The sequence below is a fragment of the Syngnathoides biaculeatus genome, chromosome 11, assembly GCF_019802595.1.
Source record: "Syngnathoides biaculeatus isolate LvHL_M chromosome 11, ASM1980259v1, whole genome shotgun sequence".
NCBI classification, from domain to species: domain Eukaryota; kingdom Metazoa; phylum Chordata; class Actinopteri; order Syngnathiformes; family Syngnathidae; genus Syngnathoides; species Syngnathoides biaculeatus.
The window spans coordinates 2,829,095-2,854,588 of NC_084650.1; the positions used below are offsets into that span (position 1 = coordinate 2,829,095).

The 25,494-nt window shown below is 43.0% G+C and overlaps 2 protein-coding genes and 1 pseudogene across 2 annotated transcripts in view; 1 reads left to right on the forward strand and 2 right to left on the reverse strand.

Moving 5' to 3' along the window:
* Nucleotides 1-11,887, forward strand: part of scyl1 (SCY1-like, kinase-like 1) — a 39,512-nt gene extending 27,625 nt beyond the window's left edge. The window contains exons 14-18 of the mRNA XM_061835905.1: nucleotides 900-1,048; nucleotides 3,142-3,231; nucleotides 3,324-3,611; nucleotides 4,846-4,924; nucleotides 10,631-11,887. Of these exons, the coding sequence (XP_061691889.1) occupies nucleotides 900-1,048; nucleotides 3,142-3,231; nucleotides 3,324-3,611; nucleotides 4,846-4,924; nucleotides 10,631-10,755 (731 nt within the window). The 3' untranslated portion in view covers nucleotides 10,756-11,887. The remainder of the gene's footprint in view (nucleotides 1-899; nucleotides 1,049-3,141; nucleotides 3,232-3,323; nucleotides 3,612-4,845; nucleotides 4,925-10,630) is intronic.
* On the reverse strand, nucleotides 6,573-6,691 carry LOC133509257 (5S ribosomal RNA; annotated as a pseudogene).
* A 490-nt stretch (nucleotides 11,888-12,377) lies between the features above and the next one.
* Nucleotides 12,378-25,036, reverse strand: rarres3 (retinoic acid receptor responder 3). Its single transcript, XM_061835911.1, has 5 exons — nucleotides 24,765-25,036; nucleotides 24,067-24,112; nucleotides 23,759-23,867; nucleotides 19,815-20,083; nucleotides 12,378-12,853 (listed from the first exon to the last, which is right to left on the reverse strand). Exons 2-5 carry the CDS (start codon nucleotides 24,079-24,081, stop codon nucleotides 12,737-12,739), a joined length of 510 nt encoding a protein of 169 aa, XP_061691895.1. The 5' UTR covers nucleotides 24,082-24,112; nucleotides 24,765-25,036; the 3' UTR covers nucleotides 12,378-12,736.
* Between the last annotated feature and the right edge of the window lie 458 nt (nucleotides 25,037-25,494).

A 25,494-nucleotide genomic window follows, 5' to 3' on the forward strand; every position in this document is an offset into this window, starting at 1 on the left:
CAAACTGGTTGCCACCCAATCACACAGCATTTATAAATCATCCATCCATCCATTTCCGAGTTTCTTATCCTCACAAGGTTCATGGGAGTGCTGGAGCCTATCTCAGATCACTGACTGAAAGGCAGACTAAAATATTCATTTGCACTCACCTTACGTCTATGGACAATTTAAAGTCCTGAGTTAACCTACCGTGCATGTTTTTGGGTTGTTGGAGGAAAGTGCAGTAACCGGAGACAACCCACGCAAGGGGAAGGGGAGAACACGCAAACTCCACGCATCAGAGGCCAGATTTGAACCTGTGTCCTCAAAACTGTGAGGCAGTTGTACACTGTGCCACACTGTATAAAATATCTTAAATAAAAGATCTAAAACTTTTAATTTGCTTTGTGTGATACACAAGCACACTTCTTAAATCATGTGTCTATCGATCCATAATAAATGTGCTTTGTGCATCCCCGCTAATTTTTGTGCATCTCAGATGTAGGACGAACGTGAAAAGAGATCCATGGATAAGGAACAAACACCGAGCAAGAAAAATGTTTAGAATTGCCATTACTATGATGCCCATAAAAAAACTAATTGTCAAGCAATAACTACACCTCCGCCGTGTCTTTGCTTGCACGCTTTAGCAGCCACTACAACAGCGGAGCATAAACTGAAAATATCAGCGGTGCCATAGAAAAAAACACAAATTGGTGGATTTGTGAATAGGAAACCGCCAGTTGGTGGGGGTTCATTGTACAGAATGAAAGACTGCAACTATTCCTGATCGTAACAGACTCGGAGGAAGAATGGGATTTTTTTTTTTTTTTAAGTATTCATGCAGCATACGAATGTCGGACCTCAGTAAGATGGTCCCACTGTTTGCATTTCATGTTTTTTCTCTCTTCTCATCTTAGGTTCTCGAGAAAAAAATCCACACACCTACCTGACCCCTAGTTCTAATGCCTCAAGCCCTGTGGACCGGTCACATACTCTTGAAGGGACGGATAATGATGAGGACCCAGAAGAACGTTGGGATGATGAGGAAGATTGGGGAAGTTTAGAGGTAGCTCTTCTTTTTTTAATACATTGCTGTGGAAAATGTATTGCCCCCTTTCTCAATCTTTTTTTTGTGCATAGTTTCGCTACTTTAATGTTAAAGATCATCAATGTAAATATTAGACACAGATAACCCAAGTAAACAAAGTGTATTTTTTTTTTAATTTATTAAGGGAAAAGCTCTTGACAAAGCTACCTGGCCTTGTGTGGAAAAACTACTTGGCCCACAAACCTAATGAGAAACAACAGCAATCAAGCATTTTCTATAACTGGCAATGAGTTTTTCACATTTCTGAGGCGATATTGTGGACCAGTTTTCCTTGCAGAATTTTAATTTAGCAACAATGGAGGGTTTTAGAGCATGAATAGGCTTATTAATCCATTCATGGGCAGGGTGGCAATTTTTTGCCTTCTTGAGATAAAAGTCTCCTAACAGATCACAATCAAGGAAATAACTTTTTCGTTTAACGCATAAAACAAAGGGCAAAAAAGATGTACCCTCTCGAGGGCAGCGTCCCAAAATTGGGACAGGTATGTTGTCAGTTCTGTGAAGTGGTACATACTATAGATATGTTTATTAATTAATTCTTATTCAAGAACAACAACAGTAAGGCATTAATAATACTGATGGATTAGCATTTTGAAGACAAACTTGGTTGCATACTGAGATTTCTCCCTTTCTTCTCTTGGAAAATGCTCCATGTGTACTTGAGGCAGTCATGTTGGATCAGGAAGGAAAGGGAAATAACTCCGTGCTAACTTTGACCGATGAGTTATCCTCTCCTGATACCAAATTATGGCTTCAGATTAAAACACTTAAATATTTTGATATACTGAAGAATATAATGCGTGAAAATCATGATGTCCCAAAAAAGGGAAGCTGCCCACGAATGGGTTAAGGTCATGTCAGAGCATTTCAATTCGATTCAAATCCAGACTTTGACTAGGTAACTCCAGAACCATTTATTTTTTTAAGACACTTAAAAGTTGACCTTCTGATGTGTTTTGGATTATTATTATGCTGCAGCAGAATCCAAGTACACTTTAGCTTGAGGTCATGAACTGATGGGTGAATATTCTCCTTCGGGTTCTTCTATTCAAGAGCAGAGTTTGTAGTTCTACCACTTACAGCAAGTCATCCAAGTCCTGAAAGAACAAAGTAGCCCCAGACCATCACACTACGGCCGACAGGTTTTTCAGTGTTGGTATGATGTTCTTTTTCTAAAATATACGCTAGTTATAATGACACTCAACTTCCAAAATTTCAACTTTCATCCCGTCAGTCAATAGAATATCCTTTAGTTAGGTAAGAGAGGCCTGCAGTTGTTTATTGTACTGAGCCCCTTTGTTCACCACTGTTTCATGCTTTTTCTGTTTGAAGCTAATTGCTCAAACTATGGTTTGCTGGAATTCTAAATATTTAGAATGGCTTTTGTAACCCTTTACAGACTTATAGGTCAGTGAATATAATTTGAATCTGTTCTTCAATTTGTTTGGGTCGTGGCTTTTTGTTGCAGCTTGTTGAAATCTTTCGGGTGACTTAATTTTGTCAGGTTCTATTTAAGTGATTTATCGATTGAACAGGTCTGTCTGAGTCAGGCCTGGGTGTGATCATTGAAAATTAGCTCGGTTTTCCCCAGAATTTGGTTAGCCACAGCTAATTCATGCTTTTTTGAGGTCGGGGTTACTTTTTCCCCAGAGGACTAGAGAACTTTCCCAGGCAAAAGAGCGAGAGGAAGACCAAAGAAAAGGTTGATGGATGTGGTGAGGGAAGACATGAGGGCAGTGGATGTTCGAGAGAAGGATGCACGAGATAGGCTTGTTTGGAAAAAGATGACACACTGTGGCGACCCCGAACGGGACAAGCCAAAAGGAAAAGAAGAAGAAGAAGACTAGATAGCTTTGAATAGTCTTTTTTTTTTTTATATACATAACCTCATCATTTAAAAAGTGCATTTGTGTACTTGGGTTATCTCTATTTTAACCACAGTGGGGAAAAATAATTTGAGAATGGGGCCCATACTTTTTCATAACACTGTGTCTGTATTTTGTGAGATCAGTTAAGATGTTGACCCTTTGGAGCTCTTCTCCTCCCACTAGGACTCAGAGAAATGTCGAGCTGAGAAGGATGACTGGAATACTGATTGGTCAGGGATAAAATCATCCAAAAAGAACCCCAGTGAACAAGGCGTAGGTTTCCTTTCAACTTGTCTTTCTCATCACAAGTTTTGGATTGAAACTCACGAGCTCCAACTGTAACCACCATCATTAAATACATGTAGGCGGCCAGTTCATCATCCACCATGGGGATGAAAAAGCAAAGCTCGGACTGGAGCAGTTCGGGCTGGGATGCCGACGACAGCTGGTCCAACGAGAAAGAGGGCCAGTGCCAGAGTTCAGCCGGTGAGGAGGGTTGGGACAACGAATGGGCTGAGGAGGAGAGTCACGTCGTCAGTCGCGCCCTGCCTGAGGGGGTCCGTTTGGCCAGCGAGTACAACTGGGACAGCAAAGGAGCCAGTCAGAGTGACCTCTTTGCTTGTGTGGCACAGAGAAACACAGCTGCCCCCATGGTGAGCATGTTAAGTGCAAAAGACCCATTTTATTTTGTTTTGAATTAATCAATGATTTACATACTTGCTGTACACTTCCGTGACTCTTCATTATCTACGAAACTAAATGAGATCCTGCATGACAAAGTACAATTTAAAATTGTGTATAATGTACAGAGGTTGGGAGAATAGCCAAATATTATATCTTTTACAAATAACAGTACTGTCACTTTACAATAATTACTCCAATAAAAGTAAGTAGTCCTCCCGATAATTACTTGAGTTAGAAAGTACTCAGTTAAGGTAATGCCCAACTACTGAGTATGTATTTTATTTAAGTCAAGCCACAAACATCAAATAAAACTAATGTGCAAATTTAGATATTGCTCAACAGTATCCCTAATCTAAAATCAAATCTTTATAAAATAAAATCTGTTCAAAATAACAAATTAAGGCAAATTCAGCTCCAATAAATTGTCTTTGACTACAGTATATTGTATCTACTTATTAAACAGCACAATATTGTTGGCTCTACAAAAACAGGATCATGGCTGCAGTCAAAATAAAAATTGTACACACTCCTGTGGAAATGGCAGTTTTTTGTACAACAGCCAAAACAACAGCAAAAAATAATTTCATGCTAGCAATTTCTGTCTCATTTCGTAGTCTGTAATGTAAGCATGAGTTCCATGCTGCTGTCATAACTCAGTTTGCCTGCGAGCCCCAAGAGAAGACTTTGTGGGTGGACATGTGACTTTATTTGAATGGTAAACTTGAGTCAAACGTCACTGTGGTAATTACGGTGGATTAGCCCAATGGTGGCCGATGCGAAACTTTAAAATGAAAGTCTAAAAATAGATCACGTATGCAATGATTGCTAAATTAAAGGAGTGGGTGGTGTGGAGATGATGAGAACAGAGGAAAAGTACTCTTTTTTTCTTAACATACATTGTAACAAATAAAAATAGAGTATGTTTCATTGGCATGACTGACGAGTACAATTTATCCAAAGTGTTACTTGAGTAATTGTAGCATGTTCCTTTCCACCTCTGGTTATGTTTGACTATGTGTTCGTTTAGTGGTCAATAGTAGCTAGTAAGTTTTAGAAGGCCCACGCATGATATAGATAAAGCAAAACGTCTGAGACCCATAAATTATAAAATACTGTAAGCACATCATTTATGGATTTTTAAATAAGGTTCCGCTTTTACTGCAGATTAATTGATGTATGATGTCCTTTTTTTCTTCTTTTCAGGGTGATGCTGGCTGGAATGCAGACGCAACAGAAGACTGGGGCACTGAAGAAACTTGGGAAGCGTTAGATGGAAATCAAGGTGAGACCTTTTTTTTTTCATAGGAATGATAGTGTCGCTGGGTTGTTGGTTAAATGATAATATCATTTTTTAAGTTTGTCAGTTGTCAACTTGTTGTGTGCTTTGGCCTTAAAACACAAGCTTGTTTGCACACTTTCTTCTCTGTCCTCGGGTAGTCTGGTCTCACCCCCTCAATTAGTTGATCCAATCACAATTACATACGCTCTCATCTGATCATTTTCAGACAGTGTACCTCCATGGCCTCGCAGACAGTCTGAACTTGTAAAACCCTTAACACCAAATCACATAACACAACTGACCGCTTGCTACTCTGTACAATAAATAGTAGTTAATAATTTTGTAAAATTCTCAGAAATGAATGCTTTGCAATCAGGGTGCACGATATATTGTTGTGTTGTATATTGTCATCATAATGGACATGTCCAATATTCACATTGCAGTGTTTGCTGCAATGTTGGTGTACTGTAATATTGAGCTTTGGGTAAACCATTCAATAAGCAACATTGGTTTTCACATCAGTTTGGAGAAGGAGCAAGTTATCTATCGATGGCAAAAAAAAGTTATCATGCATCCCCATTTAAAATGTGTTTGCAGTTTTGCACCACTTCCTGAGCTTGGGATCTTCTTTTTCTTTCGCCTTGTCCCGTTAGGGGTCGCCACAGCGTGTCATCTTTTTCCATCGAAGGCTATCTCGTGCATCTTCCTCTCTAACCCCAACTGCCCTCATGTCTTCCCTCACAACATCCATCAACCTTTTCTTTGGTCTTCCTCTTGCTCTTTTGCCTGGCAACTCCATCCTCAGCACCATTCCACCAAAATACTCACTCTCTCGCCTCTGGACATGTCCAAACCATGGAAGTCTGCTCTCTCTAACCTTGTCTCCAAAACATGCAACTTTGGTTGTCCCTCTAATGAGTTCATTTCTAATCCTATCCAACATGCTCACTCCGAGCGAGAGCCTCAATATCATCATTTCTGCTACCTCCAGTCCACCGTCTCTGATCTGTACAGCATGGCTGGCCTCACCACTGTTTTATAAACTTTGCCCTGTGTTCCTGCTAATTTTTCATCTGTCTGGGCATACAAACGAGATCCCTGAGCACACTGAAGACCACTGTGAGCAACATCAGAAGTACTCGCTGTGGCCACACACCAGTATCACATCATCATAGAAAGTTGCATGGTTTATTAAAAGAATCAAATTACAACAGCAATTTCCATTTGTCTACTTTTAATATCACTAATCTGGCCAATTTACAGTTTTATAGCTGACATCATTTTCCTCCCTGAATTTGATATACATGACTAGCATTTTGTGTTGCGTTACGCCTGTGCTCCCGTCTACGATTAGGGTATGCCAGGGTGCATTTTTAAACTTGCACATAGGCTCATTCTGCACTATCTCATTGATTGAATTCACAAATTCAAAGGGATAGTTTTTGCTTCCCCAGCTTTCTGGTATACACACATACTTTGCCATGTGATCATGGATTTGTTGAACTGACAGCATTCTTCTTCTTTTCCTGATGGCTTGTCCCGTTAGGGGTCACCACTGCGTGTCATCTTAGATGAATGCACATTTGTTTGGCACAGTTTTACGCCAGATGCCCTTCCTGACGCAACCCCTCTGCATTTAGCCAGGGAGAGAAGCTCACAGCACCTGGTATTCCCAGGCGGTCTCCCATCCAAGTACTAACCAGGGCCAAACCCGCTTAGCTTCTGAGATCTGAGGAGATCGGGCGTTCTCAGGGTAGCATGGCCACAAGCGTTGAACTGACAACATGGATGCATTAATTTTAATGCCAAGTAAAATATAGTCTGAGAAATGTAACTTGCTCAGGGTCAGATTTGTGTGTGCGTGTGCGTGTGTGTGACAGCTAGTTCTTTTTTCCGCTCTTGCAATAATGTAGCAATCCTTTTTCCCATCTTAAGTCTTTGTATAATTCCAATAGCATTCAAATGACTTTTCTCCTGAATGTGTTGCTTGAGGTAGTCCAGGTTCCATTGACAACTTTAGCGTCGCTGCATGTTATGGCCCCATCACACCATGATGTTGTGGTCAGCATTCTATAGCGTTTGAGGAAACGTTGGTAGTCGCCCATGGTCGCCGGGATAGCTCCAGAAGAGCGTTGTTTGAACGCTAGTGAATGTCAATGATTGCTGGGAATCGGCGGAGAACGCCGGTCCGGAAAAAAAGTTTTGAACATCCACATAAGTTCTCACCGAGACCAGCGTTTATCAACGTTTAATTTTAAACGCTGCAGAACATTCAAGAACATCCGTGGAACGTTTTACTAAGGTTCGCCGAGCGTTGCACGCGTTTGCCTATCGTTAGTCAATCGTAACTTTAGCTTTACTTGGTTGTTACTTAATCGTTTGCTTTGCAGTGAACGACTCACTGGCGACCTGTCAACGACCACTGAACAATCCCCTAGCGCACACAGCGTGTAACTAAAGTGAAACGAACGTCGTTGGGTGTCCATTGAGCGTCATTCGAGCGTTTCCCAAACTTCCATGCATTAGGGTGTATAAACCGATGCTTTGTAAAAGCAAGATCAATTTAATATTAAGCTACAGTACAGAGCACCTACTATGGAAGATCCAGAAAGCAGCAGTTCGTTTTCGCGGAAAAACTCTACCAGACTATCCTCAACAGCCCGGTCCAGGATCCTGCAATCCTTTCTCTGCTTCTTTTGTCTCTTTGTCGGACTGTCCTCACTGGGGTTTGCAAGGTGTTTAGGGTACCGAGGGGGTGTCACATGGTGCTTGACTTCGCGGACGTGCTCTTCCTCCTGCTGTTGTTTTTCCTCCAAAAACATTGCTCGTGATGAAAGAGGCTTACAGGGTTCGCACGCGGCCCTAAAAGTCCCTAAAAACCCCTAAATTTTCGAAGGTGCATTTCGGGGCTCCTAAAAGTCCTTAAAATCCGCGAAAACCGGTCAAGCCCCTAAAAAGGCCTTAAATTAAAAAAAATCAAAGGGAGGACCTCTACCGCCAAAATTCTCCCTAAAAAATAAATTAATCTTTTATTAATAAAAAAAAAAAATAGCGATCCGTTTGGCGTCCAAATCAGCCGGAAATTGTCAACGGAAGTCACCGTGTTGACAACTAGTTGCCCTCTTGTCGATATTCCATTGTTTGTTTCCATGAGTAGGCATTTCACTTTGTCTTCGTTACGACATAGCGTAGTTTTCATCGATCCAACTTGTATCACGGGGAAGTGCATTTTTCAAGAAGCTTGGGTTGAAAGTAAGGAGTTCGGGAGCTGGGTTCGTCGAGATCCAATAGATCGGCACATGTTTTACTGCCATCTGTGCAAGTAGAGTTACCAGCTTGAAAAGATGGCCGTCAAAGCGCTGGTGTGGCACCGCAAAAACAGGAGACACGCTGATTTGGCGAAGACTCTCTCATCTTCCGTTGGTATGGATCTGTTTCTAAAATATCAAGATAGTGAAGCATCAACTTCAGGGAGTGGTACTAGCAGTGCATGCGCACTAGGATCGCAAAAAACCGCTTACTTTCATAACTGGTTTTAACTGAACAGCTGTAGCAAAAAAAGGTACCATAGTGTTTACGTAATTCACCCGCAGGACCTCGAGTTGGGGTGCGGGGTTCTGCACGGACTGTTTTTGTTGTTGCTCTTCCGGAGTGACGAGTTCACAGAGTCCCCCCCGTTATGCGAGTAGTGTTTTGATGTCTGCCAATAAAACAAGTTTACTCCCATACTTTGGAGCGTTTCCTCGATGCCATGTTTGATGTTTCTTTGATTTAACTGAATGTTCTTTTCAGTCCAACTTTACTCTAACAGTGAAACTTGAAAAAAGTGGAAATGATGTTGAAAAAAAGAGCGAAATGTGGAGTACCGGAACCGGAAGAAATTATTGGAAATTTTAACTGATTTCAAAAGTCCGATTACGGTTTCGGTTTAAAAAAAAAAAAAAACGGTTATAAACGGTTATTTGTAGCCGGTTGCGATCCCTAATGCGCACCTACAGTTGTCCAGCCAGAAGTCAGGCTTTATGAATGTAGTTCAATACACGAAGACGGACTCGTTTAAAGTCAGAGATCGTGTGAACTTTAAAAGTGATCTGCAGCCATTACAGTTACAAATCTTGTGAAAATAATTCGAAAGAGTTTGCAGTCATGTTCCCAAACAGTGACCTTGCTAAAAACTACCACTGTGGGGAAAGGAAGACTTCGTACCTGCCCACTTTTCATCTCTACTGCCTCAAAGCAAAAAAAGCCAGAATGGAGACTGACATATCTACGCTTATTGAGAAGGCTGACAAGGCTGTGTGAGGAGGCAGAAGAAAAGAGGAATCTGAGGTTTATCTCTGAGGCCAATGCACTCAGAGGCAGAGCAAAGGACACCTCTGCAGCAACAAATAGAGGAGGCACTGGGTAGGCTCAAGGAGCTAGAGTAGGGGTGCTGAGACAGACATCAGTAGAAGACATTTGTGTATATAGTTGCAATTGTAGTTAGAATCTGTTTTTCTGTAGACTGTTATGTGAAGACGTTGACAATGGTCATATCAATGAGAACTACCACAATTGGCGACAGGTGATCACTGTCACAGGTACTGAGGTACTGGAACATTTGATGAACCAAGAACGGTTGATGGCACCATTGGGTGAGACTTTTTTCCTTACTCTTGATTTCCCACGAGGGCCCTAAATTTTTCGTGTCAGCCCCTAAGAATGCCCCTAAAAAGCCCTTAAATTTTTTGGGTATGAACCCTGGCTTAGCTTTCTTACTAGCAGCGCTATTTGCTGAAGTCCGCGCCCTAACTTTTTTTTCTTCTTGGCGGCATGATGCTCACTGTTCTAACTCACGGCAACAACTGAAGTGACTATGAACTTTCCAACGTTTTAGTGCCGGTTCCACTGTAAAAATTACACGCCAGCAAAACTCTTTTCTGTCGTTATTCACCCATTGGTCACACGCTCAACACGCTCGTCTTACGTTGACAAATCGCTATTTGCTGCCCAATGACGCGTTTGCACACGCTAATGATTTTTAGGGGTATCTTATTTGGTCGCTGTTACACGCTTTTCGTGTGTTAGACACACGTTAATCACACGCCAGATGTGTCATCCGCATTTGAGAACGCTGAAAAATAGAGCGATTGAAATGTTTAGAGGACATTGACCAGAACGTCATGATGTGACGGAGCCTTTAGGCTGAGCACTTTTTCTCACTCAAAAAAAAAAAAAATCTGTTTCACCGCTTGTTCTTCTATTTGCACATACTCTGACAGCCATTCCATCTTAAAAGAACCGCAGTTCTTTTTTTTCTTGGTTTGAGGAGCCGACGCATCATATTCACTACCCGCTCGTTTCGCCATTATAGGGGTTAGCATTAGCATTACTGAACTCCACTGCACTGTTATTGTTATGGTATGTGTACATGTACATGCGCAAGTACTGTCAATGCCGTGATTGGTTGTGTAGCGTATTTGCATCGTATTGTATGATTGGCTGGACAGCTAGCGCTCACTGAATTAAACATCAGAATGATACAGGAAAACACTTTATATATCAAATTCATATGCAGTGCGTTCACTGCGCTGGATAGGTTTGCTTGTGCGCTGAGAGTGTGCGAGAAGTACACAATTGCGCCACCATGCAGCTTAAATGGAACATTGCCCTTCATCCTAGCGGAGACTCTTCTGTCACATCGTTAAAAAATGGTTTATTGCCCAACAGGTTTCAGCAAGGCCGAGCTGTCCAAGAAGAAACGAGAGGAACGAAGGAAAGAGCTGGAGGCCAAACGGGCGGAGCGCAAGGCGGCCAAAGGTCCCCTCAAGCTAGGTGCACGCAAACTGGACTAATGGTGTGTTTCACGCGGTACGACCATGTCCTGCATTGCCTCAGCGAAGGCCACGATATGGAAGCTCCACATTCCGAATGACATGCCACCGACGAAAATGGAAACTTCTTTTTGGACTGTCACTCACTTGGACCACGTAGCTTTGGATTTTTTGCTGATCATCACAGAGATTGACACCGCAGCAATCTCTTGTTTATCTTGCATTGTATTATTAAATGGGAGCAGATAGCAACAGGAATTCATGACAATATTCATGTTTGCGCTTCATAAAACAGTTGTAAAGTAAATGTATATAAAGTGATCAAATACTAATGTAATTATAGATAAATATACACACACACACTCGCAGAGGGGCAAAAAGGTATTATTAGGTCAGCCACCAATTGTGCACGTTTCACCATTTAAAAAGATGAGAGAAGCCTGTAATTTTCATTACAGGTAAACCTCCCTTATTGAGACAAAATGTGTGTGTGTGGGGGGGGGGGAATCCAGATAATTCCCAACACGTCTGTAGGTTGCAGATGGCCACAAAGTTTGCAATAGCGAAAATTAAGTTGATGGCAGAAAGGGCACAGACAGAAAAGCGTGGAGCTGCGCACCTTTTTTGACTTAGAGACTTTTCTGACTTAGAATATATATTTAGTGAGGCCGATCAATAACTTTTATGAACAGGGACAATTGACACGAAGACACATGACAGGTTACAGTACATTAAAGGTGTCGAACAGATTTCTTGCACGCAACAGAAAGAGCAGCAGCAACACACAAACAGATTAGAAATGTTTGTTTGTTCCTCCTCAATTTCTGAGGAAGGCTTAATGTTAAGATGGAGAAATTCAAGAATCAGACTTGTCCCCCTTCCTTTTTAAAACTGTAATTCTGTATTTCCAGTGGAACCACATGGTCATTTTTATAGTTTTTTTATGAATACTTTTTTTTTTTTTTTACACTGCTCACTTTGCTCCAGTTTCGAAGGAGGTTCACCTCTGTGTTTCTTTTTTTGTGTGCCTTCTTTTACGTTGTTGGACAAGACTGTTGGCTCACATCCCAGTTTTCAAATGACAAACTGTCACATTCCATCAAAAGTGAGTTAAAAAAAATAAATTCTGCTGGAGGATTTAACTTCAGGCTGATTTTGCTGCTGGAACCATTATTTGTTGAGCGTGAGAAGTCGTGACACATTAGGAGACAGGAAAAAATAAAATAAAGCCTCTAAAAAACAACTTCAATCATGTAGCATGTGAGCTATTCTGAAATAAACATATAAATGCCTCTTTGAACGCCTCTGTGTACTTGTCAAGACAAAATGCATTGTAATGCAAGTTTGCTCGGTTGAAAACTGAAAGTTGTGAACATTTAATAAAAGGCTCAGTGAGCTGTAAGGTTAAGGCCTAAGCACAATCACAATTAGCAGTATTACAAGTGTGACTTAATACAAAATGTACAATCCTTGATATGAACTGTTTCTTACTTAAATATGTCATACGTGGGAACTTATAATACATTTTGACAAATTTAGATGCTTAAAAGGCCATACATATTTCATGGAAAGACAAAAGACAGTCATCCTCCATGGTTCCTAAATTTTTTATTTGTGCTTACAAATGAATAAAATGTTTGAAATTGTTGTCAAACCATGGCTTTATTAGAATATAAAAACATGAGTATAATTCTGTTAGTGTTTTCCTAATGACAAACTTCAACTCATTCGCTGCCAGGGCTCCATGTAAACATGGATGCTTGAATTCAACAGTTGTCAAAAATGGCACAGAAGTGAATCATTCTTACAATTATTATTCTAGACATATACTGTATTAGGACCCTGCAGCAGTTGCTGCTCGGCCCTTTAATTATTGAGCTAATGCTGCTACTTGTGACGTGATATATAGTTTCCTATTGAACATGAGTAAGCGACTCCTTTCGTTATGTATGTAGCTTTGCTGGTGAATGAATTCCAGCAGTACTATCACATCGGTGTTCTGCTACTCTTTGTGCTTTTCCTTGCCATTTCCAAGCAGTTTTGTTGCCAGGGCTGCAAAACCTAAAACACCCAGTGTCATCAGGCCTGTCAACATAGTCGCTTCTACCGCTTGACGTACCTGCAAAGAGAAGCCACACTTGTATCTCATTTGAAAAAATACAACTGAAGTACAAACACCTATTCCAATGAGTTTGGGATCCTGTGTGTAAAACATCAATAAAAATAGAATACAATGGTTTGCATACACTTTTCAACCTAAAAGGAATTGAGTACACAACGAAGAAGATGTTTAATGTTCAAACTGAAATGGTGCCTTCACAGATTTGCGAGTTACTCATGCCTGGGCATTACAAGTATTTGAACATGTGAGTGATGGGTGTTTCTAGTTGTTGTCTAGGTGTTGCCTTTTGGATTGATTGCTTGAATGTTTGTTTTGGCTTTGGGTTTCCACCTGTGAAGACTCGTGTTGAAACACACACCTGCAATTATTTAAAGTTCCTCTGCTGCACCCGAAATTAAAGCCCGGATGTCATCCCTATAAACATTCTAAAATAGATATTGTAATGAAAAATACATATAACAGTATTCACTTCAAAAAAAGTGAGCGGAGAGCACGTCATCCATGCACAAAGTTGCGCAATTGAGTGTCCCTCGACATCCAAGTGGTCGCCATATTAGTCGCGTCCTCTGTCCTTGACGTCATCGTCACTTCCTCCGTTGAAAACACGCAGTGCCTGCTACTATGGAAGCCGAACAACAGAGATATTCACATTTTTCCGACGCCCCTTCTGACACCGAAGCTCTTTTCGAAAAGGACAACACCACACAACCGAGTGAAGTTACTAGGGCAATATTACACTATTGTTTCGAGCCCTCAAGGCAATATTACACTTGTTTCGAGCCATATTCAGATGATATGCCGTCACGGCCAAACCGCATCCGGTCCGATCCACTCCCGTGGCGGAGATGAGCCATCGTGGCTCATCGCAGCCGGCCGGTGTGGCTTATGACGGAGCCGAGCGGTGCTGCTTTGTGTTCATGGTAGAGCTGGCGCGCTTCATGCTCGCACGCGACTGAGTAACGCATTCTCGGATGGGTTCTTCAGAGCCGCCCCCGTCGCAAAGCCCGACGCGCAGCCTTTGCAGAAGATGTGACCGCCGAACGAGGCACCTCAGCCGGTGTGGCTGAGTTTTGGCCCGCCGTGCTATATAAGGAGGGGGTGGAGCCGAGCTATGTTGCAGGCTGAGTGAGACATTGTCGGATGGGCGACGCGCACATCGACACATTTCATATGCGGATCTTTTGTTACATTATGAGAGAGACCGATTACGTGGTCCGCCTTAAACTATTTTTTTTTTTTTTTTTTGGCGCTGTATACACACCTACCTGTTATTTGGAACCCACGAAGCTCTCGTCCTCTGCACCCGTGCAATCGATTTTTCACAACGAACGGTCTCTTTCAAACTTAAGAAGGGTAATTCCATTCTCCCAAGTGTTCAAGCAATGTCCAGCAATGCAATGAGCCGGCATTTTGGCTAACACGAAGGAACAACGAGCTACCTTCCCGGAGGTAAAAATAATGGAAACAAACGAATCCACTAGGGGGCGCCTCTGTCTTGTACGTCACTTCCTGCTTCTTCTCAACAACAAAGCCCTGAGATTTTCATGGCGGGAGTTACAAAAAGCTGTATACGTCAAAATCATGTTTTGTGGTGAAAAAACACATGGGACCATATTGGCTGGGGTTTTTTCATTAATATACCAAAAATCATCCATTTTATGACACTTGAGATTTAAGTTCAGCTGTTCTAGTAGGCTTTTTCTGATATTTTTGTGGTCACACGTTACACCATAAGCCATGGTCTCTGTGGAGAGCTTCCACAGCCTCAGTGGGATCTCACTCTTCAAAAGTATCATCCATGAGAAGAAAACAAAATATTTTCCAAGGCATTAAATATATCAATATTGTCTCATGGAAGAAAGTAAAGACAATCGTCATCAAATGGAGAAAATATGGCACAATAGATCAAAGAAATTATGTCGGGGAGTCTGCGAAGAGACTAGTATTTCAAAAGGTAGGTTACAGGCAAACACTATCCATCCATCCATCCATTTTCCACGTTGGGGCGCGATAACTTCTACGGAGTCAACATGTTTTCATTAGATAAGGGAAATCAAACCCAGCCATTCTAAGGAGGGCATATGCGATGATGGCTACGCACGTGGCCATTAAAGCTGATTCTAGCAAACAGAAAGGGGAAAAATTAACTGAGAACAAATGGTTAAGCAGAGCATGGATGTTGTCCGGGATGTCTGGTGATCAGTGAGGTAATGGTCGCCATCATTGTGCAACGCCATATAAGCACAAAAATATGAGGGTTTGGGTCTTTTTCTCCTCAGGAAAGCCGGGCAACTGAGGTCTGTTGTTGTACTTTTCTCTTTTCATGTGTCTATGTGTGATACGCATTAAGAACTGGAAGGTGCTAACAAACATCAGAAGAGATTAGCCTAGCCTAGCACATTAGCCATTTGATTTCCTTTTCAATCCCAAACCTATTCTCTCTGTTCTATTTAGCTTTTAGGAATGTTTAACCTGATCGAGCCGATATTTCTCATTTAAAATTATTTTTTAGTTATGGATGTTACGCCTTTGGAACTTAATTAGATTTCAACTCTTGTAAGTTTGAATGGAATCAAGCATACTTAGATATACTTTTGCTTTTTTTTGAACATCTGTGCTTTACATCTCAAGAAAACAATTCTGAAATTTTGTACTACATCAAGAGTTGAGTATTGCTTTTTTCCTCACTTGGTTCCTGCGTGTACACTTTAATCTTTTATTGGATTTTCTATATTTGGTTCTCATGTTCAATTAGAATACACTTTTATTTTCTTTTGAACAGTAACTTTGTCCTTGCTAAACTTTGTCAATTGCATTGAGATCTTTGAGCATTTTTTTTAAGAATCATTAGTTCCATGTTGTCCATTTTAGCAGATTTCATGATAACAATAACAGTCATTCTTTTGAAGTTTATTTCGGCTTTTAGCCACAATAACAGACCCCAAGCTGTCGAATTGTACCTAGGTTATTCCAAGAGCAAACCAGATATAATGTGAGGAAGGAGACTTAAAGGAATCTGTGGTTTATATTTTATTTAATATGCTGAGGGTACTCTATTAAGTACAGTAATACTGTATATATAACAATAGTCGGGTCGAGAACTTTGGTGAATTTCTCACTATTCCATCTTCAGCAAAGTTCCTATCACCCGCTGCTGCTCGGCAACATTAAACGGAGAGCTGGCCTAGATTACTTAAATACTAAATGGTGTTAAGGTATAAGACTAAGACTAAGAATAACAGGGTCTGGATCAACTTCCACCCTTGACTGTGACCGCTTCTCTTGTTTCCAGATCTGACACAGTTTATAATACAACAGCTTCAACGAGTGAAATATTCGAAAACAAAGAAGAAAATTGGGCTTTACAGATCACGATTTTTTTAGGGTGATCCCCGATTAAGGGGTTTAAAATAAATAAATAAATAAATAACTGATCATGTAAGACAGAACAAATGATTCGTCTTATATTTGATGGCAGCAAGTACATACAGTAATTAATGTCTACTTTTTGTGACATTTTTGTTTGTTGGTATGACATTTTTCAATTGTAACATTTATACCTTGGCTCCATAAAGGTTGGAAATCACTACTCTAGTCAGAACGCGTATTTGTATCAGTCAGGTCAAACCAACATTAAAACGATAAATAATGGCTGCTGACTTCCTGTAATCACATTATTTTACTGCCTTTCAATTACTTCACACACACCAAACCTTGAGATCCCGATTCAATAGAATGTGTGCATGTTCGCTAACAACCATGAGTGAACATAGCTTGTTTGACTACATAATGTTTTATTGCCTGCTGGCGAGCAGTATTGTATTTTAAAAGTATGTGAACATACCTCAAGCAAGCCTTGAACGAAGGTCCTCTTCTGAGCACCGCTGACCACCGCCCGATTTTTTTCCCCATTTTGTACTTACAAACACACCGCGCAATCTATTATTGCTGTCGTCACCATGGTAATGAGTTTAACCGGTTGCTTTTGAATTGACGCAATTAAACCCAGTGATTGTAAAAGATGAGATTGGTTGGCTTCGGAATAAAAGATTTTATTGCAGTAGTCTGACATAATGCAATGATGAAAGACCAAATTTGTCTTGTAAGATGATCTGTGTCTCTCCCACACTGCCGACAATTATTTTTTTTTAATTATTTCATTGGTGGTCAGATATTTACAGTGGTATGTCAAAAGACATGCAACAACAAGGCTAAAAATAAAGTCGGTTTTGGATTTGAGTATACTGTAAACGCCGGTGACGTGGAGCAAATGTCATCTGAGGAGCAGATCAAGATCGGTGAATTTTGACAAAGACGATCATCATAAAATGCTAATTGTCAGGCGATACCAATCGGACGGATCAGATTGGTGTAATGTCTAAAGGGAATATAGGCGAGCAGATCCCCAAAGGAAAAAGAGAGTCTTGAATGCTATTCGCTGCATACAAAACATTTACTGCTCAAACTCAATCTATTAAGGACAAACAAACACATTTTCTGAATTAGTAGTAACAGAAATGATCCACCTCGACCTGAACTGTTACCTTATCGTGGTAGAGGGTTTTGTGTAACTTGCTGATCCAAGGAGATAAGTTGTACAGGTCTTTACAGCCTTGGCAGGACCCCTCATGGCAAACAGGCCGTAGGTGAAGAACCAGACAAAGCAGGGCTCAAATGACCCCGTATGATGAATAACATAAGTGGACCTCAGTTTCCTTTGTTTGGATGTGAGACAGCCTGGGATCCCCTCTGGAGCCTGGCCTAGAGGTGGGGTTTGAAGGTGTGAGCCTGGTGTTTGGACCTGTGCTCATGGGTCCCCCTTTCTATGAGCTCACCACCTGTTTAAGGGCCCAAGGGGGTCGAGTGCGTAATGAGCTGGGTGTGGCCCAAGGCCTTGGCAATCAAATCCCCAGTTTCAGAAGTTGGCTCTGGAGATGTGAAATAATAATCTGGAAGGGAAGGTGCTCGAGGTAGTGTGTGAGGTTAGAACATTTCGACTAGATCCCCATATGGCTTGATCTCAGATACCAGTCCTCCTGAGAGTGGTTGGACTCTCTTCTAGTCTGGAGCTGCACATGGTGAGAGGCGCCGAGCAGGTGTGGGCATGCTTATTGCCCCCTGACTCGGTGCCTGTACGTTGGAGGTAGCCTCCCTCCCACTCCGGATGTAGGCACAGGGAAGTAAGTAACTACGATTATTTCGGCTTGTCCCGTTAGGGGTCACCACGGCGTAATATCTCAGATGAACGCTCATATTTGTTTGGCACAGTTTTTACGCCGGATGCCCTTCCTGACGCAACCCCCCTTGGGGAGTAGAGGCCCCAGTGAGATTACAAACTCCCGACTGTTATTTGTGCTTCTGCACCAAACAACAATTCAGTATCCAGCCTTTTTGGAGTCCTTGGATGAGGTGCAGGACAGATCTCTCACTTAGGACTCACTCGTTCTGCTGGGGGTCTTTGACGCTGAAGTGGGGAATAACACCTAGAAGCGGGTGATTGGGAGGACAACCACAACCCAAGTGGTGTTCTGCTGTTGGACTTCTGTGATCGTCATGGACTATCCATATCGAACACCATGTTCAGAAAAAAGGGTGTCAACATGTGCTCTGGGACACACTAGGCCGCTGTTTGATTATCGACTTTGTGGTCGTGCTATCAGACCGGAGCCAACATGTGTCGGACACTTGGCTGAAGACAGAGGCGGAGCTGTCAACCGATTCCATTCCTGGTGGTGAGTTGTCTCCAGTGGTGGGGGAAGATGCCAGTCTGACCTGGCAGACCCAAAAATATTGTGAAGGTCTCTCGGGAACATCTGGCAGAGTTCCGTGACACAAGCTTCAACTCCCACCTCAGACAGAATTTCACCCTCGTTCCGGTGCAAGGAAGTGCTGCCATAAGATTGTCGGTGCTTGTCATGGCGGCGATCCCTAAACCCATTTAGAGATGCTCATATTGTTCAAACTTAAATGATGATGGACTACTTAAAATTACATGTCCTTAGATTGTATCTTCCCGCCTCTGATCATGAATTTTATAAGTCATAATATTTTAAAATACCAGATTTTAAAAAAGGGATTTGTAGGAACAATGTCCCGGGAATCATGAACTATCCTAATGATTTTTTTTTTTTTTTTTTTGTAAAGTGCAAACCTTTAGTTAAGCGCTTTTATCCCCTAGTACAGTATAGGAATCGAGAAACAAAAAGAGAGAGGACACTCATTCAGCCATGCCAATCAAAAGCACAACACATTATAGGGAAGTCCACTTATTGAAAATAACAATGTATAAGATAGGCCATGTCACTGGTACTGTAACTTTAAAATAAAGATTTTCATCAGATATCATTTCAGGTTGTGTTGAGGATATTTATATCGTCAATTTTGAATGTTCCCAGTCGCTGACATTTTGGCGAGTCACATGACCTACGTGTGGGAATGTGACGCGTCATGTGCTCAACCTGAGGCTCGGTTACGTTCCTACACAGTTATGGCCAGCGCTGATTTCTCGGATTTATCCTCATCTGATGAAGAAATACAAGTATCGGTTGATCGGGAAGCCGGAGGAATACGTCCATACGGATTTGAACCTGTGGCTGTCAATAATGTTCAATATTCGGATGGTTCTTCGGACGGGAATGACGCAGCGTTTGACTACTCGGAGGCCTATGCGCGGGACATAAGTGCGTAAACAAAGGCCCCCGGAGCTCTGTCAGCCGGCCACGAGCGAGCTCCGAGGGCCGACCGCGAGCCTTTACATTGTCTTATTGTAGTTTTGTATTTATATTTTATAGAGCTTTTATTAAGCAGTTGGAACACATTAATGGCATTTTGAGTTGATCTACACTTGTGGTCACGAAATGAATTAACCGTGTAATACACAACACCACTGTAATTTAGCAGAAGCCCCAAGAATATAAGAATATAATAAAATTTTCATTGTGAAAATGTTTTCACTAACCTGTCGGGATTCAGGCTTGCCGTAACGCAACTGGGTGGCAAAATGCTCGCAGTTTTCTCTGAAAAGGCAGTATGGCAGCACCTTCCCCACCAATTCGAGGGCGTTCCTCACAATCAAGTAGACAGGGCGGGGTTGGTACTTGTCGTCCAGTAAGTTTTTGATTTGCCAGCGGCTGTCACCCACTACCTTCCACAGCTCCTCCTTCTTCACGATGGCTCTGTCCGACACGATGGACATCAAACTGTTGATGCCCGCACCCGGGACCTCCGCTATTGTAGAAAGGTGACACACAGAAACTGGCCTTTAGTGTTTTTGCAGCACAGGTTTTAAATTAAACGCATGTCAAATTGTTAGTGGTCTGGGCAGAATTACAGAGGAAACTGAACAATACAGTCAGGTCAATCATTAAGAAGATTTTTAGGCATTTTTTTCCTCCTCCCAGAGACGTGATTTCCACAACCAAGTCAATAATAGTGATCATAATCATCATACCGGGGTGGCATTGACTGCTGGAGACAAATTCGTTGTGTGTTGTTACATACTAGGTTAAAAAAGCTGACAGTTGTGTGCTGACTACCACCTAGCATGGTTTAATGTAAGTGGTTAATGTCAGGGACGGACCCAAATACAGGACTCCGAGACGAGGGCATGATATTGAGCCTGATTTTATTCCAAGTCAGGGTCATACACGGTGTAGCAGTCCCACAAGGCTCAACACTAAACTTACGCACGATAGTGGAGAGTCCAACATGCAGTAAATGCAACGCAACGAACTGGCAAATGCCAGTGACAATTCCAAAACTAAATGCGTGGTCTAATTACTTTCAAATGAACAGCAGTTCTGCGTCAGCTGTCAGAGGTGGTACTGCTCAGAGCAGTGGCCCGCCACGCCCCTCACGGGAGTGACCAGGCCATGCCCATGACAGGTTGACTCTGAATGCAGCCACATCCCCAGTTGTAAGAGGGTGTCCACACTTGTCCAACCACATTTTGTATCCACTGCTGTCATGCTCCTGGCATCCTCCCCAGGATGGGTGTGGTCAGCCAATTAGTCGGCACACACCTGCACCCTGGTTTGGGCAGAGTATACCCGGTACTTATAGGACACGGGGGACAAGCAGTCCGCCGCCAGATCGTTGAGCTTCATGTCCCGTTCCAGCACTCTCGTATCCCTGATCGACAACCTGTGTGTACCGACCTTCACCTGTTCTCCGACTCACCCCGTAAGCCTGACTCCATTGACACTTCTGCCTGCTTTGAACGTTCACCTGTATACCTGACCTGCCGTGTACCGACCCTCGCCTGTCCCCGGACCATCCAAGTAAGCCTGCCTCTTCTGCTACTGCTGCTCTTACGGACTGACTTGCTGATCATAGACCTCGGACTGAATAAAGGCTTTTGTACTCTACCTGCTTGCCTCTGGAGTCGTGCATTTGGGTCCGCCCTCGAGCCTCGTCGTGACAGAACGATGTGGCCAAAACATTGACCCAGCCGACTCTGAGGCCATCCGCCGCTCGCTGCAAGTCCAGGGCAGACCCCTGGTCGAGCAGGAGGCTGCTCTCCAGGTAACTAATCAACGTATCCATGAGATCTGTGCCCGGCTGGAACTGTGGCTAGCATCCCAAGCTAGCGCGGCTGCTACACCGACGATGGTCACTCCGCCTGTCGCTCCGAGTCCACCCGTTCCGCCTGTTACAGAGCTCTCCCGTGCCGGCATAACTCCGCTCTCCCGACAGAACGTTTCTCAGGTGACTCCGGCAACGTTAAGCCCTTCCTGGCGCAGTGCGATCTCCATTTTGAACTGCAGGCTTCCGCTTTCCCCACGGACCGTTCCCAAATCTCTTTCGTCATTTCCCACATGACGGGGAGGGCGGAGGCGTGGGCCACTGCAGAGTGGAGTCGCAACTCTGAGATCTGCCGTTCATGGACGACGTTCGTCTGCGCGCTCACCCAAGTATTCCAGTACGCGGCTCCGGAACGCAAGGTGGCGGCCTCTCTCATGACAATTCGCCAAGGCCGTCGCCGCGTGTCGGACTACGCCATTGAATTCCGGATCCGGGCCGCTGAGAGCCGGTGGAACGAGGAGGCCCTCCATGACGCCTTCTACCAGGGACTTTCCCCACAGATCCGTGGCCACCTCGTTGCCGTGGATCTTCCGCCTTTGCTGGACGCCCTCATCGCACTGGCCCTCAAGGTGGATCAGCGCGTGACCGTGCAGGGGCAGATGGATGGCATGATGGAGGAGGAGACGGAGAGGGGCAGCCCGGTCGCTACCCGGCCGCCCACGTTGCCTTCTACGTCGGAACCCATGCAAGTGGAGTGGCTCTGCAGCCCAGCGGAGGAACACTTACGCCGGCGACGAGAAGGCCGCTGTTTCTATTGTGGTCGTCTTGGACACTAAATCGCCCGCTGTCCGGCTCGGCCGAAGCGCACCGACCTTGGGATCTCGACGACGGTGAGTGTGCGGTATACTGTCGCTAAGTCGGGGCGGTCGCTTTTGCACCTCACCGTAGGGACAGACTCTCACTCGTGCTTAGTGACCGCGTTCATTGACTCCGGTTCAGATGCTAACCTTATAAATTCTCGGGTGGTCGAAGTGTTGCGTGCTGCGACCTTCCCCACACAGCGTCCTCGTATTGCTTACGCCGCCAACGGCAAGTTCCTCTGCCGGGTTACACACCGCACACAAACCTTATGCATGGACTTTCCGGACACGCACACGGAGCGCATTAGTTTCCACGTATTTAACTCTAGCAGCAGTGATATAATCCTGGGGAGCCCGTGGCTAAAGAGACACAACCCCCACATTGACTGGGTCACGGGTCGGATAATGGCATGGAGTGAGGACTGTCACAAGCAGTGTCTCGCCGCCGGGGAGGACGGAGGGATTCAAGTTGCTGAACTTAGTACCGCCTCCGAATTAGCCACGGTGCCCTCTTGCTACCATGATTTAAAGAGGTTTTTTCTGAGTCCAAGGCAAAATCTCTGCCGCCGCATCGGCCTTATGACTGTGCCATCGAACTCCTCCCGAGTACCTCACCCCCAGAGGGAAACTGGTCTCTTGTACAGGACAAGAGCACCAGGCAATGAGGGAGTACGTCGAGAAGTCCCTGGCAACCGGACTCATTCGCCCTTCGTCCTCACCAGCCGGTGCAGGGTTTTTTTTTTCGTTAAAAAGAAGGATTCCACTTTGCGACCCTGCATCGACTACCGAGGACTGAATGACATCACGGTCAAGAACAGGTACCCCTTGCCCCGGATCGGTACGGCTTTTGAACTCCTCCAAGGAGCCCGGATCTTCACCAAACTGGACTTCCGCAGCGCGTGTCATCTGGTGCGGATTCGGGAGGGCGACGAATGGAAGGCTTTCAACACTCCCACGGGGCATTACGAGTATCTCGTGATGCCCTTCAGACTGACCAATGCCCCGGCCGTCTTTCAAAACTTCATTAATGACGTGCTTCGCGAGTTCCTGAACAAAACTGTATTCGTATACCTTGATGATATTCTTATCTTTTCAGCAGACCTGACCTCTCACATCCAACAGTCAGCGTCTGTTGCAGCACTGACTTGCTGATCATAGATCTCGGACTGAATAAAGGCTTTTAAACTCTACCTGCTTGCCTCTGGAGTCGTGCATTTGGGTCCGCCCTCGAGCCTCGTCGTGACAACTGCAGGATGACCGGTAAGTGAAACTATGTTATTTCAGTTTACTTTTTACTTACCATCTAAAAAAATTTTTTAAAGAGTTGGATAGGTTATACAGTCCGGAGGTCACTTTAATGATCCAAAAACTCTGGGTCCCATTTTATAGCACAAAAACCTGGCATTTAACAGGGAGGTTTAGACTTTTTTTCAAGTCCATTGTAAAGTATAATGTTCAAATTTGTGTGGGCTTGGTGCGCTTTTGTTTCACATGTGCCTTTTGTGGGAGCACAACTCACATTCTGGGGCCAAATGAACAACAAAGCCATCGCCGACGTATATGGCCCAATGCTCGTAGGATCCGCGGGAGATTTCTATCATGTCGCCAGGCTGTGGTTTCTTCTCATACTTGAGGGGAGAGGAAGGGGGACAGGCAGGCGATAGTAGTAATTAGTCGAGCAGCAACTGAGTGTGCCTTTTCATGCTGTGTGGCCACATAGTTTTACTCCATTAAGCAAATGTCACGTTTACATTAAATGCTCACTAACAACAAGATTTTTTCTTGACTTTAAAATAAAATCACTCCGTCTCGAGAGGATGCTCATACCTGTGCTGATGCCATGTCGCTGAAATTCTCAGTACAATTTGACACACTACAAAAAAAAAAAAAAACAAGACATAAATGTCGTGCAAGGTCTCACGCTGCAAAAGATTGACCTGTATTACGAACTGTACTGTCTGTCCCACGTGTATGTGTGTGCGCAGGTGTGTGGTGGTGGTGGTGGTGGTGGTATGGGAGGGGGGTTGGGCGCTGGTCCATAAGCAATTTACAAGAAAACGAAACCAACTTTTCTGAGGTTTTATTCTTTATATGTGAGATACTAATAATCATCAAAAATAACATTTTAGGATATACTGTATACAGTAGTATCATGTGATTCAGTTTCTCTTCCAACAAAATTATTATTTCTGACTTTTCTCCCACAAACATTTAATGGAAAGGGAATTTATTTAAAAGACCCATCCATATACGATTAGTTTTAAATTCGATTTTGAAGTTTTGACAGTATTCTGGCATAACTTTAAAAAAACGAACATAACCAATATTATTACTACTATTATTATTACTAACGACATAACTAGGAGATTGCGACTTCCCCACAATCAGGCATCCAAACTCCACGAACCTTCGTTATTAACTTAAACTCAACTCCACAAAGGGCCTCGCATAAAACATAAATATCGTGCATAAAACAAAAATGTCACTTTCCTTTCCAGTTTCGTCATTAGTCCGGCTGTCCTTACCTCGGGTTCTGATGTCGACTGCTGTTTGTGTAGACTGCTCACCGAAAGTCATTCGGCTTGATCATGGAAGGGAAAAATAAGAGACACACTGCCCACTCCAGCAGACTGCTTACCGAGGTGCCCAAATGACAGCCATGTTATTTATTTTATCTTAGTAAACGTCAAAGAGTGCTGTCGATACAGTACATTTAAGTAAAAAAAGAAACAACTGTGAAGTATAATATCCATAGCTGGGACTAAACCACAGCAAAAATCCCACAACTCCCAGAGATCAACTGACTGCGTTTTTCGAAATAAAAGTATTATAAAAAAATATTCTTGGACAATGTACATAAACAGTATTTGTATGTATACATACGACTATATAGATATTGTAATCTGATTTCTATGTATTTATTTACTACCTGGCATTCTTTGGACTTATTTTTATTTTTAACAAAGTTTTTAATTTGTTATCGCTCACTAAAAGTCGCCATTGAGGTTTTTTTCATTACTGTACAGAAGTACGGAAGCGTATTGAATTCACTTGTTTTAAAAAAAAATCGCCACTCAGAAAAACAGTAAAAATACTTTTTAAATACCTCGAAAAAATGCCTCTGAAAACAGGATATTTTTTAATCAAAGTGAATGCAATATGCTTCCGACATATGAGCACATTTACAAAAAAAAACTGAAAACAAATGTACATATTTCAATCGTCTCCCAAATGTCACACACAATCAACATTTGG

Coding starts and splice junctions, on each gene's coding strand:
- rarres3 (XM_061835911.1), bottom strand. Junction 20,084..23,758: donor TGTTCATTTGGCCCCAGAAT/GTGAGTTGTGCT, acceptor TTTCTACAATAG/CGGAGGTCCCGGGTGCGGGC. Junction 12,854..19,814: donor GCAAGCCTGAATCCCGACAG/GTTAGTGAAAAC, acceptor TTCTCTTTGCAG/GTACGTCAAGCGGTAGAAGC.